The sequence below is a fragment of the Eulemur rufifrons genome, chromosome 7 (assembly GCF_041146395.1).
Source record: "Eulemur rufifrons isolate Redbay chromosome 7, OSU_ERuf_1, whole genome shotgun sequence".
Taxonomy (NCBI): Eukaryota; Metazoa; Chordata; class Mammalia; order Primates; family Lemuridae; genus Eulemur; species Eulemur rufifrons.
In genome coordinates this window covers 88193969-88212880 of record NC_090989.1, presented here as the reverse complement: position 1 = coordinate 88212880, position 18912 = coordinate 88193969, and the positions used below count along the sequence as shown (strand labels likewise).

Sequence of the window (18912 nt, the reverse complement as noted above, 5' to 3'; positions counted from 1 at the left end):
AAACATATGGGCTATATTCTTAAAGAGAAAGGCTAATCTGATCTTGTCATTTTTGTGATTATAATTATTCTCATCATACTTGTGATAAGATCTCACACATCTATAATGGCCTACCCATTCTTGAGTTGTCAGGTCCTTTCTCCTCTCCAGCCAGATGTCCCACTCTTCTCTCAAGTCACACTGATCCCTTTGGAAAGCCCTGGGCTTCATAGCACTTGGGTTTCCTGTTGCCTCTGAAACATTCTGTCCCATGGTCTTCAACTGGCAACTCCTACTCATCCTTCAGAACCCAGTTTACAGACCACTTCTTCAGAAAGATCCTCCTTTCCACTCCAGACTTTTAAATTTCCCCTCAGAACACCATGTAGTATCCTTCTTGGTGTAGCATTTATGACTAAATAGTTATCTATGTAATTAACTTATATAAAGTTTGTCTTACCCATTGAACCGTAGTGTCCATGAGAAGCAGCACTATTCTTGTCTTATTCATGTCGGCCTCTCCAATGCCTGGTACAAATGTTTGCCAAATATAACAAGGAAGATGGAAGCTGAGATTACAAATTACCATGATAAAAAGTACTATGTGTTCAGTTACAAGAAAGGTAATAAGTGTTTTGAGAAATGGGGGAAGGGAATGTTTTTATGGCCGGATTGATTAGAAAAGGAAGTACCTATTGACCTTATAGCCAGGCCTTGAGGGGTGCTAGCTGGCGTTTCTCTGGAAAAAACTGATGGGGACAGTATTCTCCAGGAAAGAAGATCCTGATGAACGAGTTGGGCCTAATTCGCTGAGCACTGCTCCCAGTGCTCTGTCTTGCCTTCCATTAATATTATTTATTCACAAAGATAGTTTGCTAGCAGGTATAACCTCTGCAATGCACTCATGTTTTATTCCTTGTTACTATTTACAATATTTTGTTGGTAAAATTTTTTCTCCTATTACTGTCAAGTTTTAGTTTGCCTTTTCTTTTTAACATTCTACTGTCTGTGTTATTTTCTTACGTCACTGGAGAGGTACATTTAGAGTGGAAGTAGCCCCAGGGGAAAGGGAACAAATAGAACCACTTACATTTTCTGCAGGAAAAGGGAGAGTAGGATGTAACTCTGAGAATCTCTTGAAATCTTCCCACCCTTTCTCCCAGAAGGAGGCTCTGGGCAAAATTGAGAAGGAGGCAGGTTTTATCTTTAGTGTTAATTCTTCTGCCTCAGCTCCCTCTATTTGTTGGAGTTTGCTGCATCCATAAACTGTGCTCTTGTTTTATTGAAGAATGTTTCAGTGGCTTTGTGTTTCTGACTTCAATTTAATTATCTGTTACAAGGAGATGATAATGATCATACCTCGGTGGTATTTAGAGACAATTAAGTGAGATGATGCAGTTAGCTAGATGTTTAGCCCCAGCACATACTCATTTGGTGCTTAACATTAATCCAGTTATTACTTAACGGTGCCCATGGCAGAAGGTACTTGTCACCACATTATTCTTAATAGCTACATGTTGATATAGCCATGACATGGGCCCTGGCATCCCTTGAACTTCTACATAATCAAGGTCTTCAATTTTGATATTCCTATCTCAGAATAGACCCTTTTTAGCCTTGGTTCTAATTCATTATTTTTTTTCCTCTTGTACTTTTTTGGCACTGCTTGCCTCCATACTCAGACTTAGTTCGTCTATTCAACACTATAATTACCATTTCTTGTAAACTTTGCTCCTTGCAATCCTACCATTCTTGCCTTTCTTATCCCCAGTCCTGACTTCAGTTATTTACTCTCCGTCCCAGGCTATCAAATGTTGCAGGAAAAAGTTTCAATACCACACTGTTTGAAGCTGCTGCAAATTATGCCTATTAACTGCCCCCCAGCAAGCTGATCAGAAGCCTTTTTATTTTCCTTCTGTTGTTATCTTGTGTGTTTCACTCTCCTCAAATCCTCAAATTGAGCATGACTTACTGAATTGGTCTCACTGAGGAGAAAAGCAAAATGTTCTGTATCATAAAGGTTCAGGGCATGTTCTTTGGAATTAGGTCATCCTGGGTTTGTTTCTTAGATATGCCTTTTCCAGTCTTTGTGGCCTTGGGAGTTATCTAACACCTTAAGCCTCGTTTTTCTTATCGTAAATAAGAGTACTTGGCTTATAAGTCTATTGTGAAGACTAAGTGACATGAAGCATGTAAAGTGTTTTGAACAGCACTTGGAAAGTAGGTGGTGATCTATAATATTTGCTGTTTTCATTGTCATTTTCATATAATTGTGGATGTATCCAGCTGATACTTCAAATTGAACATGGAATTAAAGTTTTTTGTGGATTTTTTTTTTCATCATCCTATTCACTAAGTTAATGGTTCCTACACCTTTGTGGTCATGTAATCTGTACTTTTGATGACCAAACCTTAAAACATATAAAATATATACATATATTCCTACATAAATATCCCTGTCACCAGATTGCAAAACATACACAAAAATAGACATTAAGAAGATGAGAAAGATAAAAATGATATTTTTAAATGCCTTATAAATCCTCATGCCTTCATTCCATCATTCATTAATATCTCAAAACCTAGAGATTCAGAGATAAGGGGCACTGTTCGGAGCTAATGAAATGGATATAAATTCACACTTCAAGTCTTCTTGAGGTTTTGAAATATTTTGTCTGACTTGTTATTATACTTGATTAGCTAGCCATTGTTTTTAATCTTGTAATACAGCTGAAGAGGAGCTCGTATTAAAAGTAGAAGTTTCACTTCGGTCCTTTTATTGTCTTTACTTATGATTGTATTTCTAGTATTTCATTTTATCCACATATATCTTATGGAAAAAACTTAATCCAGTAGTCCATTTTGTAATGTTTAATTACAACTAGGTTAAAAAATTTATAAATCTATTTGTGCAATGATGCAACTGTAATACATCACTATACATTGAAAATGAACAAGTAACAATAAAATGCTACTGCTGGCAAATCACATGCATTATAAAACCATCTACCTTCCCAATAACACCTCGAATGCTAAGTGCATCACATAATGATGTGAAGACACTGGTGTTGATTCATATATTCATATTATCAAAGCTTAATTTATCTTTTGGTTTTATGTAAAAAATTATGGTAAATAGAAGTTCAACTATTTAGTTCCCTTATCTCATCTGATCATCTTGTGATAGGGTGTGAACACACTGCTTTGGAGATCTCTATTCCACACTATTGCCAGTTTAATTTTCTTGTGAATAAATTTGATAATACTTTTCCCCTGCTAGGAATGTTTAATGGCTTTTCATCATCTACTGAATAAAATCCAAGCTCTTTAGTCTCTTAATGAAGAGCTTGCTTGATTTGACGGTAGCCTGCCTTTCCAGTCTTATCCAATGCTCATTCTCATTTGCTCTGTGTTCTGGCCAAACTAGACTGTATCCTCCTCAAACAAGCCTTTTTCTATCCTTTCTGTCATAAGTCAGGATTTCCAGGGGGGAAAAAACAGACTTTGAGATGGAGGTTTGTCTGCAAGAAGTTTATTGGGATGTGCCATTTGGAACCCCAGCTGTAAAGGAGCGAAAGAGTCTCCATCATCTCCTCCCTCTGCCCGTTTCCCTGGGGAGCTTTGGGGTTGCAGTGGCCCCTGTGAGCTGTTCTGCACTGAGGCAAGGAGCCCAGCCCTTTGTACAATGGCATGGACCAGTCATGGAATGTGAGCTGCCCCCTGGGAGTGTGAGCTCCACAGTGTCCACTGCACATTCTTTCCCCTGTCCTTAGAATGTGCCTTCTGTCTGGGATCCCTTCTGTGACCGTCAATGTTTGTCCTCATCATATTCATTCTTTTAAGCCCATCTCAAGTTCCCCTCGATTTATGAACTATTTTCTAATCCAGTAGCTGGAGTTAGACCCAACTCTTCTTTTGAATCTCTAGTCTAGCAGCTGTTAGTGGGAGGGGGGCCTTAGGCACTTAACACTTCAGAACCTCAGTTTTTCTTTTGTAAAATAGAGAAAATAGAATCTACTAAGATGAGTTGTTTTAAGGGTTTAAGATTATCTATAATCTATGTGAGATATGATATGTATATATATATGCACACAAATATTTGTATTTCCCTAGGAGTATTGGATCTGTGATCCATGACTTGGTGTTCATGATGACTTTGTGAAAACATAACTACCAAGAACAACAAGGATCTGCTGTATATTACATAGCATTGGCTAAGGGTCATGATCAAGCTCCAGGCAGCTCTAGCGGTAAGCACACAGTCAATCTAGACCAACTGAGATTTACCCATGCCTGCACTATGTAAAGGATTTCCATACAGATTTTATGATGGATATAAAAGTATTTTTAAAAACACACATACAAAGTCCTCGACCTCAAATATGAAATTCAGTAGGGAGGAGTTGGGTTCAACAGTAAAACAAAAACAAACAATAAAACCCAAGCAGGAAAATAAATAGGTAGTATTTTTTAAAAAGACATATAAAACGCTATGTAAAGTTGGAAGTCAGAAACTTCCAGTTGGGTCTCACTCCCACATTCATCATACATTTATTGAACACATCATTTTTCATCCTTCTGAGAGCCATTTCTTATGTTACTTATGCCTTTACAATATTGTAAGCTATTTTGGAGCAATGAGTAGCTTATGTTTGTCTTTAAATTCTCCATTACATTTAGCATGTAATTTGCATGTTGTACATACCCAATAAGCATTTGTTGAGTGAATGAAAGAGTGGATGAACGTGGCTACCTACTCTAATTATCTAATGTCCCAGACAGTTATCTCTACTTTTTTTCCTGGATCACTCAGGAACAAACTAGTTGAGGGACCAGCTATTTTGATGAATTGATGTAAGTGAGATAATATATTACCATTTATCAGGCCCTTTAAAATATTATTTGTTTTTTTTGGAGAGACTATACATGCTTTAACTTAAAGGGAAGAATAACAGAGGAATTTGTGAGCTAGTATCTGCACTATCTGAGAAGTCAGATGAGGCTAGTCCTGTATGGATTGATAGGCTAATCATTGGTAATATGGGACTTGCCTGGTATGCTGAGTAAGAATTTTCTGACCCCATTATTTTAATGTATTTATTTAAAAATATTTCAAACACACAGAAAAATACAGAGAATTCCATAAGACAAGTGCGGGGGGCGGGGTGTGTGTGTGTGTGTGTGTATCACCGAACACTCTCAAATGCTAAAGTTTTTTCAAACTTGCTGTAGTTAATTACCTTTTAAGGACTCACCACAGGTTATCAATCCCTGATTTCAATTAATTAATTAATTAATTGTTAGAATTAACTTTATTTTCTTTCCTTCTTACCCAGAAATGACAACTATTCCTATGTATTTATGTATCTATGAATAATATACAGTATTGTTTTGCATACTTTAAGCTTTATTCAAATAGTATTTACTGTACCTAATCTTCTGCAACTTGTTTTGCTCAAAAATTTTGAGATTTATCTATATTGGTATTTTAGGTCTAGTTCCTTTATTTTTGCTGACATATGGAATTTCAATTTGTGAATATATCATAATTTATTTATCAATATTTACTAATGGAAATTTAGATTGTCATAAATTTAGGGGTTTTTTTGGTTGCTAAAAGGTAACCATATCATTACACAAATAATTGTTTAATGTGATCTTGTGTAATCACATGTAAACAACTGATTACTGCACTTAATATAGAGTAAAAAAGTGAAAAAAATAGCAAAATAAAATTTAAACTTCCAACAAGAATAGAATAGACCATTTTTATTTCTCTGTTTCTATGAAATTGTCAGAGTATTTACCCAGACTCTGTCTCCTGAAGAAACATAAAACACTTTTACAATTCACTTGTAAGTACACTAGCATCAAGTTTTTAAAAAGTGATAATTGTGAATTGAGAGACTGTAGCATGTGTAATGATCAAGAGGATGGGACAGCCTTTGTATCAGACGGCCATGGGCTCCTGGATCTGCTACTGATTAGTCTGGGGACCTCGTGAATGAAAAGGGGATAACTGTTGACCCCATTTTATAGGGTTGTTGTAAATGACATGTAAATGCATGAAAACTAAGGGTATAGTATACTCTAAAAAAGCACCAAAAAATAAGGGAAAACTTGTCAAAAAATTTAAGACTCTTTCTACTTAGGCATATATATATTTCAATTTCAGTAATTTAAACAAGCCATATTTTCATGTTAGTTGTGAATAACTGTTATTATAATAGCAACTTCTGAAAATTTTGGGGGCTCAATACTATAGTTCTCTATATATACATACTTGTAAAATGGGATATTTTTGTAACCTCGGGAGCTAAATGTCATTGAAATTTGAAAATTCATCATGGCATGCAGAATTCTAATCCTCTGCAATTTGTGTTAAACTAGCAGATCAGTGAAAAACAGGAGCCCTTTTCTTCTTAATACAGTTAAAAATCTGTGAGTACAAAATAGGGGTGTTACATTTTAATAACCAAACAAGTATTTTTTATTATTGATGAGATACTAATTGTGTAAAGAAGAACTTTTGGAAATCGCTGTACAGTACTTGAAAATTAGGCTGAATTAAAAAATGATGATGGGAGACTATTAAGGTCTCACCACATGTTCTCTATTTTAGGTGTTAAAATGATGCTTTTTTAACACCAAAAGGTAACTAGCAAAGACTTAGTCATGCTGTGGCCCACCATCATTCTGCATAAGAAGCATAATATATTCTTTACAGAAATGGGTTTGTGTAGCTAAATCTTCCAAAAATGCTGGGGTTCTGGAACAGGAATGTGATAGATCTAAGCCTGTCTTTTGTATGTTAATGTACTTTGAAGGAAAGGTATGAGAATTAACACAGACTAAAGTATTCTTGAAGAAAGACGTTTATCTCCTTATTGCCTTCTGTGATGGATTGTTCAGAGCTAAAAGAACACCAGGCCAGAACCAAATCTCCTGCTGCCCTACGTAGTTTTTACAATCTCCTTTTAAATAACACACAGTCAGGGAAGTCTCGCTGCCAGACTAGCACTTCTTCAGGAATCTTCCCATAATATGACAAGATAGAACCATCTCTAATACAAATCAACACTATTATTTTCAAAGTAAGCACTTTAAAATGTTGCTTGAACAAGAAAAGACAAATTTTCTGAGCTGTATGCTATTTGACAGTTTATGTAAGAGTACACTGTGAATTGTATTGCACTGAATGTTACATTTTATTCTGATGCATTTTAAGTTGAACTGGATAAACAGTGTTAGATGTTTGATTAGTGTTAATATGCAAAATGCCATGATTAGGTATGATTTTTTTTTAAACTACCGCACTCTTTTCATATTCTTCCTTTGATCTCTAACAGACAATGAAAACAAAATTTGTAATTGAAAATATATTGACTTTGACTCAGAAATTTAATTTCATGTTGCAAATTTATTGATATCTAAAATATATAGCTAGATGGTAAAATAACTTTTGTCTGTGAAAAATAATTCCAGCTTCTGTACCATTTTCAAATTGTGTCTAATGCCATTTTCTCTTTTAAATTATTGAATCTTTTATTATGTATCAAAAAATTATTGAATCTTAAGGTAGGAGACCTATAACCAAAATTTTACATAAACTTTTGAGAAATAACAAAGAAGTTGACCTTATGAGGTAGTTGCACTTAAATAATCATAGCTGAACTTTTATTAGTTTTCTTGTTCTGATGTTACCTTTGAGTTTTTTTTTTTTTTTAGAAGCATGGAATTGGGAACTACCTTTTTGTTTGTTTGTTTGTTTGTGTAACATACACAATCATTCTTCTAGAGTTTGTTTCTGTTCCACTAATTCACTATCATTTTTTTTTTTTTTTTTTTTTGAGACAGAGTCTCACTCTGTTGCCCGGGCTAGAGTGAGTGCCGTGGCATCAGTCTAGCTCACAGCAACCTCAAACTCCTGGGCTTAAGCGATCCTACTGCCTCAGCCTCCTGAGTAGCTGGGACTACAGGCATGTGCCACCATGCCCGGCTAATTTTTTGTATATATATATTTTAGTTGTCCATATAATTTCTTTCTATTTTTAGTAGAGACGGGGTCTCACTCTTGCTCAGGCTGGTCTCGAACTCCTGACCTCGAGCGATCCACCCGCCTCGGCCTCCCAGAGTGCTAGGATTACAGGCGTGAGCCACCGCGCCCGGCCATCACTATCATTTTTTTAAATGTTTTCTGCTATTGGATTTTAATTTTGAGTATATTTGTTGATTAATTCTATAGTCGCTTAAAGTGATTGAAGACAATCAATAAAGGAGAAAGTTCATATAGTATTTTAAAATACTTTACTGTGACATGTTTCTGAAACTGTATATTTTGACAAGGCCTGCTTTAACTTGTATATATAAAGTCAGCAGACATGTTTCCCAATAATCTAATAATCAGTTAGATTTTCCTGTGGTAGTATTTATCTTACCTGAAGCTAGCCACTATTAGTGTATTTCTGTAGCTTGTAAAACATCTAGTTATCACTCTGTCTATTTTAGCCTGTTTCAACTCATGATTTATTTTTATTTCCTCTAGGATATAGACCCACAGCTAACTGGATTTGATTTATAAGAGGGAAATCTACAGTCAATGCCTACTCTTGCCACGTTGCTACCATGGAAAAGAGAATGGTCAATAGGCTATGGTCTAATAAATGGTGATAGTTGAAGATGCTGCTTCAATATTTGTGAAATCAATGGGAAATACTTGCTGCATGAAGATCTTTCTGAGCTTTTCTCAACAAGCTCACCTGTAAGAAATCAGAGCCATACTACCATTATATGGTCTTTCTCAAGTGGATATAAATACATTTGCCTCACTGTAACCAGACAACGAGACAACTAATGTGGGACCATGGCACTGCCCAGATGCATGTGGCCAAATTATGTTTGGAGAGCAGTGATGGCATGCTTTGTACACAGGGGACTGGGTACCTCGTTGACTGTCTACATGTTGGGATGTTTGCTTCAGGCTGGCCATGTGCTATCACAAAAATTGGATGATGTGGACCCACTGGTGACTACCAACTTCGGCAAGATAAGAGGAATTAAGAAGGAACTCAATAATGAAATTTTGGGGCCTGTTATTCAGTTTCTTGGGGTTCCATATGCAGCCCCACCAACAGGAGAACATCGTTTTCAGCCTCCAGAGCCACCTTCTCCCTGGTCAGATATCAGGAATGCCACTCAATTTGCTCCTGTGTGTCCCCAGAATATCATTGATGGCAGATTGCCAGAAGTCATGCTTCCTGTGTGGTTTACTAATAACCTGGATGTGGTTTCATCATATGTACAAGACCAGAGTGAAGACTGCCTGTATTTAAATATATATGTCCCAACCGAGGATGGTGAGTTTATTACAGGAAAAACAGGAAGATATTTTATATTTTTCTTTTCTATTCTCAGTTCTAACAATATTAATTCATGTGTACTGGTAGTATGCATGGCTTTTCCTATTGGCATGTAGACATATTTTACATGCTTGCATGCTGCTCTTTTTGTTTGTGTGTCAGTGTATCTGTTTTATTTTTTTCCTATGCTTTCTCATCTTCTCTCCTCCACAGCACGTATATTTAGGTAGAAATGGGTTCCTAATTTCCATTTCCTACCAAATGACTTCTAAGAAGATGCATCAACATTTCCTCATTGCATGTGCAGGCTCAACAAATTGGGGATCTTTCGCACTCAGTAAATGCAGGAGCGTGTTAAGTTAGATAGTGGTGTTGCATGTTCCGGCGGTCTGTGATGGAGCGCCATGTTATTTTCTAGTCTTCTATTCATTTTTCAGTAAAAAGAATATCCAAGGAATGTGCCAGAAAACCCGGCAAGAAAATATGTAGAAAAGGAGGTATGTATAAAAGTGGAAATAAAAAATGGGGGAAAAAGCTTGCAGAGGAAGAACAAGATACTCTCCCTAAGGATGATTTCCTGGTGCTGGGGAGTGAATGGTTAGGTGACATTTGGAATTTAATGAAGTCTGTCAAGGAATAGAAAGATGGTCAAGGAGAGCTCTAGCTGAGTAGATAGCATTGGGAAAACTCATTGGTGGTGGCGTGTGTTCCAGTGCTAGTGGCATTGGCAAGAGTTGAATCTCTGCTTTGAATTTGCATATAGAGGAAAAATTAATTAGGCTGTTAGGATTCCTGTAAGGAACCCAAATAATGCTGTCTTACCAACCAACTGGTCATTTTGATCTGTGAACTCTTTTCTACAGATATAGATTTGTGTTTCTCTTAAAATCAATCACTTCAGTCAAAAGCCTAGTTTTTCATTTATTCTTAGCTCCTTCTGAAAACCCCATGAATTTTTTCATACTAAGGGTAAATTTGCAATAACTATTGGGCAATTATCATTATTAAGCAACAGAATTTTTTTCCAGTCTATTCATTTTCGGTAACTCTTTGAGAAGAGATTTTGCAAACTTTATACTAAATATTTACAGTCTTAAAATTACTTTAACATTTTTATATTTATGTTAAACAATTTAAAACATAGGGAAGTGCATGATTCAGAAGCTACAATTAAATCAACCTTCAAATCATCCTCTAGCCAGATTGAGCAAATGTAGACACTGACAGCTGCAAGCTTGCATCTGAATGTAGCTTGTCCACACTTCATTTTTATATAACATTCAGTAAATCACTCATAGGAGAGTATGATTTTCTATGGCAGTAAATCATCTAAGTGTTATTTTGACCTTATTCATAACTTTGTAGAATTTCCAATCTTCATACAGAAGTCATATTAATATTCTAGTGCTGCACATTCTATCTCTCTATGCGCTTTTAATCTCCTGGCTGGACCAAGTCAGATTTCATTACAACATCCTTGTGGGGCAAGGAGTGTCTAAACTGTTCTGTTTTACCAGGATTACACTATATGGAAGATACTATATACAAAAGAATTCTTAATCATGGACCAGAAGTATATGCATTAAATTGAGTTTTGCTTTGTTTTTGCTCTTATTTCTTAAACAATACTAGTAGAAGGTGATTTAACCTTAATTTTGTATTGATGCCATGATTTGGGTTAAAAGCACAGTATACTTAAGAAGATGGATATGGAGGAAACAAGGGTGTTTTAAACAACTTTTAAAAAGTCTCTTGTTTTTCCCCAAATGAGAGTAACTGCAGTAATTTACATGCTTTCAACTAATGTACAATACTGCAGTGGTTATTATTATGCAGCTTATCAAGCATGTGTAATTAGCTAAGTGACTTTCAGCTCCTATCACAAAGATGTTGATTCACAAACTCATAAATAAAGATGCTATTGAAGAATGCATAAGTAGAGGATAATATGTAAAAATACATATGATCAAGAAAAAGATAAGCTCACCCAAAGGTAAGCTAGTAAATGAGAAAGTGACCTTTCTTCTTAGACAACTTTAGAGGGAAAACGATTTATTAGAAAATTCTTTTTGTTGTTCTTTGTACTGTTGGTTCCATCTGCTTTATAAGAGAGTTGGCCAAGAATTATATAGGCTGTGCTATTTACCTTGGCAAACTCTACACTAATTTATAATTAGGCTGGGGACAACATCTATAGATATCCACTTGAGAATGTATGGTTTACAGTCCAAATCTGTTGTGCTTTTATATGTTATAAATTGAGCATTCTAACTATTTTGGCTTGTGAATTTAATATATCCTATTATTATTAAATAAGTTCTGCTCATTTATTAGCTGTTTGTATATTATCCAAAGGTCTAAATAACAAAAAAAATCAAACTTAATTTTCCATATAAATAGTATATTTTAATTTCAGAATATTATGGGGGTACCAATGTTTTGGTTACATGGATTGCTTTTGTATTGCTTGAGACAAAGTTATAAGTGTGCCCATCACCCAGATAGTGTACATTGTACCTGTTAGGTATGATTTCACCCATCCACTCCTTCCCCCTCCCATCTGCATGATTTCTGTTGAGTTTTACTTCCATCTGTACACATGAGTGCTGATAGATTAGTTCCAATTTAATAGTGAGTACATGTGGTGTTTGCCTTTCCATTCTTGCGATACTTCACTTAAGAGGATGGTCTCCAGTTCATCTAGATTGTTACAAAAGGTATTAATGCATTCTTTATGGCTGAGTAGTACTCCGTGGTATACATATATCACATTTTATTAATTCACTCATGAATTGGTGGGTACTTGAGTTGATTCCACATCTTTGCCATTGTGAATTGTGCTGCAGTAAACATTCTACTGCAAGTATATTTTTGATAAAATGACTTTTTTTTTCTTTTGGGTAAATACCCAGTAGTGGAATTGCTGGACAAAATAGTAGGTCTACCCATAGTTCTTTGAAGAGTCTCCATACTATTTTCCATAGAAGTTGCCCTAATTTGCAGTCCTGACAACAGTGTATAAGTGTCCTTATCTCTCTGCATCCATGCCAGCATCTATTGTTTTGGGGCTTTTTGATAAAGGCCATTCTCACTGGAGTTAGGTGATATCTCATTGCAATTTTGATTTACATTTCTCTGATGATTAGTGATGTTGAGAACTTTTTAATATGTTTATTGGCCATTAGTCTATCTTCTTTTGAAAAGCTTCTGTTCATGTCTTTTGCCCACTTTTTAATGGGGTTGTGTGTCTTTTTCTTGCTGATATTATTTGAGTTCTTTGTAGTTTCTGGTTATTAGCCCTTTATGAGATGAACAGCATGCAGATAGTTTCTCCCATTCTTTAGGTTATCTATTTGCTCTCTTGATTGTTTCCTTGGCTGTGCAGAAGCTTTTTAATTTAATCAAGTCCCATTTATTTATTTTTATTGTTGCTGTGATTGCCCTTTGTATCTTCTTCATAAATTCTTTGCCTAGGCCAATACCTAGAAGAGTTTTTCCATTTTCTTCCAGAATTCTTATGGTTTCATGTCTTAGATTTAAGTCTGCTATCCATCTTGAATAAATTTTTGTGTGTGGTGAGAGATTGAGAGATATGGATCCAGTTTCAATCTTCTACATGTGACTATCCAGTGTTCCCAGCACCATTTACTGAATAGGGATTCTTTTCCCAAGTGTATATTGCTATCCACTTTGTCAAAGATCAGATGACAATAAGTGGATAGTTTTATATCTTGCTTTTCTATTCTGTTCCATTGATCTATGTTTCTATTTTTGTGCAAGTACCATGCTACTTTGGTTACTATAGCCTTGTAGTATAGCTTAAAGTCTGGTAAAATGATGCTCCCAGATTTGTTCCTTTTATTTAAGGTTGTTTTGGCTGTTGGAGCTCTTTTCTGGTTGCAAACAAAATGTAGAATTATTTTTTCTAGATCTGTCAAAAATGACATTGATATTTTAGTAGGGATTGCAATGAATTTAAAAATCACTTTGTGTGATTTGGGCATTTTAATAATGTTGATTCTGCCAGTCCATGAGCATGACATGTTTTTCCATTTGTTTACATCATCTGTAATTTCCTTCCTCAGTGATTTGTAGTTCTATTTGTAGAGATCTTTCACCTCCTTGGTTAAATATTTTCCTAGGTATTTTATTTTCTTTGTAGTTATTGTGAAGGGTATTGAGTCTTTGATTTGATTCTCAGCTTGACTCTTGTTGGTATATAAGAATGCTACTGATTTGTATAAACTGATTTTATAGCCTGAGACTTTGCTGAACTTATTTATCCAATCCAGGAGTGTCTTGATGGAATCTGTGGGGTTTTCTAGATTTAAGAACATATCTTCAGCAAAAAGGGATAGTTTTACCTCCTCTTTGCCCATTTGGTCACCCTTAATTTCCTTCTTTTGCCTGACTGCTCTGGCTAAGACTTCCAGCACTATGTTGAATAGAAGTGGTGACAGTGGGCATACTTGTCTTGTTCCAGTTCTGAGTGAGAATGCTTTCACCTTTTCGCCATTCAGTATGATGTTGGCTGTGGATTTGTTGTATATGACTTTTATAATTTTGAGGTATGTTCCATCTGTGACTATTTTGTTAAGAGTTTTTATCATAAAATAGTGCTGAATTTTGTTGAATGCTTTCTCTGCATCTATTGACATGATCATATGATCTTTGTTTTTGCTTCTGTTTATGTGGTGAATCACACTTACGGATTTGTGAATGTTGAACCATCCTTGTATCGCTGGGATGAAGCCCACTTGGTTGTGGTGGATTTTTTTTTTTTATGTGCTGCTGAATTGGGTTTGCTAGAATTTTGTCAAGAATTTTTTTGTCTATATTCATAAAGTATATTGGTCTATAGTTTTCTTCTTTCATTGTCCTTTTGTGGCTTGGTATCAAGGTGATTCTGGCTTTGTAGAAAGAGTTGGGGAGGATTCCTTCCTTCTCAATGTTATGAAATAATTTCTGTAGTATGGGTACTAATTCTCTTTGTAGGTCTGATAAAATTCAGTTGTGAAAACTTCTGGTCTGGGACTCTTTTCTTTTTGGAAGATTTTTTTATTGCTGCTTCAATTTTATTGCTTGTAATTGGACTGTTCAGGAGTTTTATTTCTTCCTTATTGAGCATTGGGAAGTTGTGTGTTTCCAGAAGTTTGTCCATTTTATTGTTTTCAAGTTTATGTGCATAGAGATTTTTGTAGTATTCATAGATGATTTGTTATATTTCTGTGGCATCAGTTGTACTATCTCCTTTTTCATTTCTGATAGAGCTTGTTTGGCTCCTTTCTTTTCTATTTCTGGTTAATATTGTGAGAGGTCTATCTATTTTGTTTATCTTGTCAGAGAACCAAATCTTTGTTTCCTTAATCATCTGTATTATTTTTTGTTTTTGTTTTTGCTTTAGTTCTGTTCTAACCTTAATGATTTCTTTTCTTCTGCTACGTTTGGGTTTGGTTTGTTCTTCCTTTTCTAGTTCCTTGAGGTGATTCATTAGATTGTTGATTTGTTATCTTTCTGTCTTTTTGATGTAGGCATTTAAGGCTATCCTTAAATTTTCTCCTTAGGACTGCTTTTGCTGAATCCTACAGATTTTGATAACTTGTGTCCCCTTTTTCATTTACTTCAAGGAATCTTTTGATTTCCACCTTAATTTCCTTTACCCAATAATTGTTCAGCAGTAAGTTGTTAAATTTCCATGACTTTGTGTAGAATTGAGTCTTTCTGTTGGAATTGATTTCTAGCTTTATTCCACTATGGTCTGAGAAGATATGTGGTATGATTTCTGTTTTTTTGAATTTTTTGAAACATGTCTTGTGGCCTAAGATGTGATTAATCTTATAGAGTGTTCCATGTGCTAAAGAGAAGAATGTATATTCAGTAGTTTTGGGTAGAATGTTCTGTAAACCTCTGTTAGGACCAGTTGATCTAGAGTTCTGTTTAAGTCCAATGTTTCTTTATTTATTTTCTACTTGGAAAATCTGTCTAGTTCTGTCAGTGGAGTGTTGAATTTCCAGCAATTAAAATGTTGCTGTTTATGATTTTGTTTATATCTAGTAGGGTTTGCTTTATTAAGCTGGGTGCACCTATGTTGGGTGTATAAATATTTAGGATTGTTATATCTTCATGATGAATTACCCCTTTACCACCATATAATCACCATCTTTGTCTTTCTTTGCTATTGTTGATTTGAAGTGTATGTTATCTGATATGAGAATGGCTACACCTGGTTTTCATTTGCATGGAATATTTTTTTCCATCCCTTACACCTTGAGTCTGAATGAGTCCTTGTGGGTTAAATGTGTTTCCTGGAAACAACAGATACTTGGCTTGTATTTTTTGTCTGTTCAGCCAGCACATGTCTCTTGAGTCAAGAATTCAAGCTGCTCATATTTATTGAAGAAATTGATAAGTGGGATGCATTTCAGTTCATCCTGTTGGGTAGAACCTTATTACTTTGTTTTACCTCTTGAGCTATTATTTTATATGGCTCTGAATTTTAGCTTTTCGATAGTTTTACACTGGTGGGTTTCTACTGCACTGATTGATGTATAATGCAGATCTGAGTACTTCCTGCAGCTCAGGTCTGGTCTTGAAAAATTCCCCCAGTGTTTGCTTGTCTGAAAAAGTCTTTATTTCTCACTCATATAAGAAACTTAGTTTTGCAGGATACAAAATTTTAGGCTGACCATTATTCTGTTTAGGATGACTGAAGATGGGGCCCCAAACCGTTCTGACTTGTAAGGTCTCAGTTGAGAAGTCTGCAGTTAGCCTGATGAGTTTTCCTTTGTGAGTAAGCTGATGTTTTTGCCTATGGCTCATAGAAGTTCCTCCTTTGTATTAACTTTGCCTAGTCTAATGGTTATGTGTCGTGGTGATTGCCTCTTTGTGATGACTGATGACTCTTGCCGGAGTTCACAGAGTTTCTTATATCTGGATATCTAAATTTCTAGCAAGACCAGGGAAGTTTTACCTCACTTATTTCCTCAAATAGGTCTTATAACACTTGTGTGTTTTCTTCTTCCTCCTCAGGGACTCTTATAATTGTTATGTTTTGCCCGTTTACATAATCCCATATTTCTTGTAGGCTTTGTTTATGTCTCTTATTTATCTTTTCTTTATCTTTGACTGACTTGTTTAATTCGAAGGTGTTGTCTTCAAGCTCTGAGATTCTTTCTTCTTCCTTGTCTAATCTATTCTTAAAACTTCAGTGTTTTTTCTATTTCCTTGAATGAATTTTTCATTTTCAGAAGTGCTATTTTATTTTTTTAAATAATTTCATTTCTTTAGTGAATTTTTCATTCATTTTCTGAATTTTCTTGTGGTTTCTTTGTGTTGGTTTTCCATTTTCTCTTGTATTCCATTGAACTTCCTTATAATCCATATTTGGAATTCTTTATCTGCCAATTCAATATTCTGATTTTGGTTGGTTTTCATTGCTAGGGAGCTGGAGTTCCCTATTGTGTGTGACCTTTCACTCTGATCCTTCATAACTTCAGAATTCTTTTGATGATTCCTTCTTATCTAGAGCACATTATGCTTCTTATTTTTGGATTTTCCTTTGTTTATATAGGACATTTTTCCCTTGCTTCACTCATATGTTTGTGTTTGTTGCACATCTTGGGCAAGAACCTTTGGCTTTGTTTGTGGATTCTTTGATGGAGATCTAGGTTCTAGATTGATGCCTTGGGTATAGATATCCTTGGTGTGGTGGTTTTCTCAGTTGCTAGTTGTTTGTAGGCTGTAGGAGTGGTGACCTATGTGAGTGGGCCTCTCTTTGATGAGGGAGGATGGGGGGTCTCTGAAATCCTTTCTCTCTCCTTAGCTCTGTGGTCTTCTTAACAGTATGAGTTGTATTGGCACACCCAGTTTAATCTCTTAGGCAGTAGGTGGTGCTTGTGGGTGAGAATCAACCACACCCTGCATGACTCAATCAGTAAATGCTATAAAGGGTGTGTAAATTGACCTCCCTGTCAGTAGGTGGCACTTGCCGGAATGAACAAGTGCAATGTGTTTTTGGTCCTGTGACCAGCTCTAGTCCCTCAGGAGAAGCACTCAAATGCCCTAGGTGGTAGGTGGGGCCTTGGAACTTCAGGTGAGGCCTGATTTTCTGTCACAGCAGAGGCAGGTGGGGAAGTGTGACTGGGCAGGGCTGGGTTGGGTGAGCTTTCCCTCAACCTTCACAAAAGCTTGGCAAGGTATCTGTTTCAGCAGGAGTCAAAGGTGTGCTCCCACCTTCTGGGCTAAGCCACAAGGGAGGGGCTGATGTGGCCCCACCCAACTAGTCTGTTTGTGGACTCAGAGACATCTGAGATTCATAATCTGGCAGTCTGGAGCAGACCTCGTTCCCTCCAACCTCCCTGCTCCACGGCTTCCCCCTGGTATCTGCTGTCAGGAAGAAGTTCAAACCAGGTTCCCTGTCCAGGATCCAGGCCTGAGCTGAGTTCACAGCTGTCCTCTGGGGCAAGGGGTACTCTGCAAGGATGCTGCAGCTGGGACTCATACTGCCTACTCCTCCCTGATCTGCCCATGAGGTCTCCCTTGCCTTCTGAGACTAATTCACAAACCTCCCCTGCTTGCCCCTGAGCAATGTAATCAAGACCTGGGGTATGGGATCTGGCCTGAGAGCCCAGGTCCCCAAAGTTCAATCCCTGATCATGCCAGGGAGAAGTGTGCTAGTCCCCAGTTGCCCAAGGGGTGCCTCCACCTCAGAGCCTCCCCCGCCGTGATGGAGTTGCTGGGCAAGCAGTACCTAGGAGGGCTGGGGAGCAGGGAGCTCATGGTCTGAGCACCCCTTAGTCCACACTGCAAGACCCCAAGAGGAAAGGTTGGAGGCCCACTCTCCATGGAAGCCTCATTGTTATGGTTCAACTCTCTCTCTTGGCAGCCATAGTTGGGGAAGGGGAGGGGGGAAAAGAGGAAAAGAGGAAAGTTAGCACTCTGGTTGTGTCTGTTCCTTACTCTGGGAGGCTACTCACCCAGAATGTCCAGGCATTGAAGTCACGAAAATCACCTGGATTCCATTGGACCTCTGTGGCTCCTGCAGTCTGGGCCAGAGTTGGGAAATGTCTGTGTGGGAGTGAGTAAGACAAAACTTAAGGATTTGAAGAGGACAAAGTGGCATAGTGGGTAGAGAAGTAATATGGCACTTGCCATTCCAGCTTTGGTCTGTGGAGATGGGGAGGCACCCCGGAGGGGCTGGGAGCCTGGTGCCCTGTCCACGACAAACTCCTAGCTCACTGGTGGCAGCAGCCTCTGGGCTCATGTGGGAAGAAAGCCTCTGCAGCAGCTTGGGGACCCGCCAACTGTCAGAGATGTGAGGGAGAGAGAAACAAACCTACTCTTCTCACTGGACTCCAAGCCTCTTGGGGATTGATTTCTACTGATACATTGCTCCTTCCTGTTCTGCTCTGCAACTTCTTCCTGAAGGTTCTGACACCTTTCCCTCAGATCCACACCTAATCTCTGTTAATTTTTAATCTTTCATCTAAAACTTCTCCTGGTGGCAGCTGGTGTCTCTCATCAGCCATCTTGCTCACCTCAGGTTTTTATATAAATAGTATTTTTAACATAAAAA

The 18912-nt window shown here is 37.0% G+C and overlaps 1 protein-coding gene across 6 annotated transcripts in view; it reads left to right on the top strand.

Moving 5' to 3' along the window:
* Positions 1 to 8842: 8842 nt before the first annotated feature.
* The window catches only part of NLGN1 (neuroligin 1), a 666223-nt gene continuing 656153 nt past the window's right edge, over positions 8843 to 18912 (top strand). For 3 of the 6 annotated variants that reach the window (XM_069472923.1, XM_069472922.1, XM_069472920.1), the window contains exon 1: positions 8843 to 9335. In XM_069472923.1, the coding sequence (XP_069329024.1) occupies positions 8843 to 9335 (493 nt within the window). Of the gene's footprint in view, positions 9336 to 9775; positions 9836 to 18912 lie in introns of all 6 variants that reach the window. The other 3 variants (XM_069472921.1, XM_069472919.1, XM_069472924.1) reach the window with 2 other exon arrangements.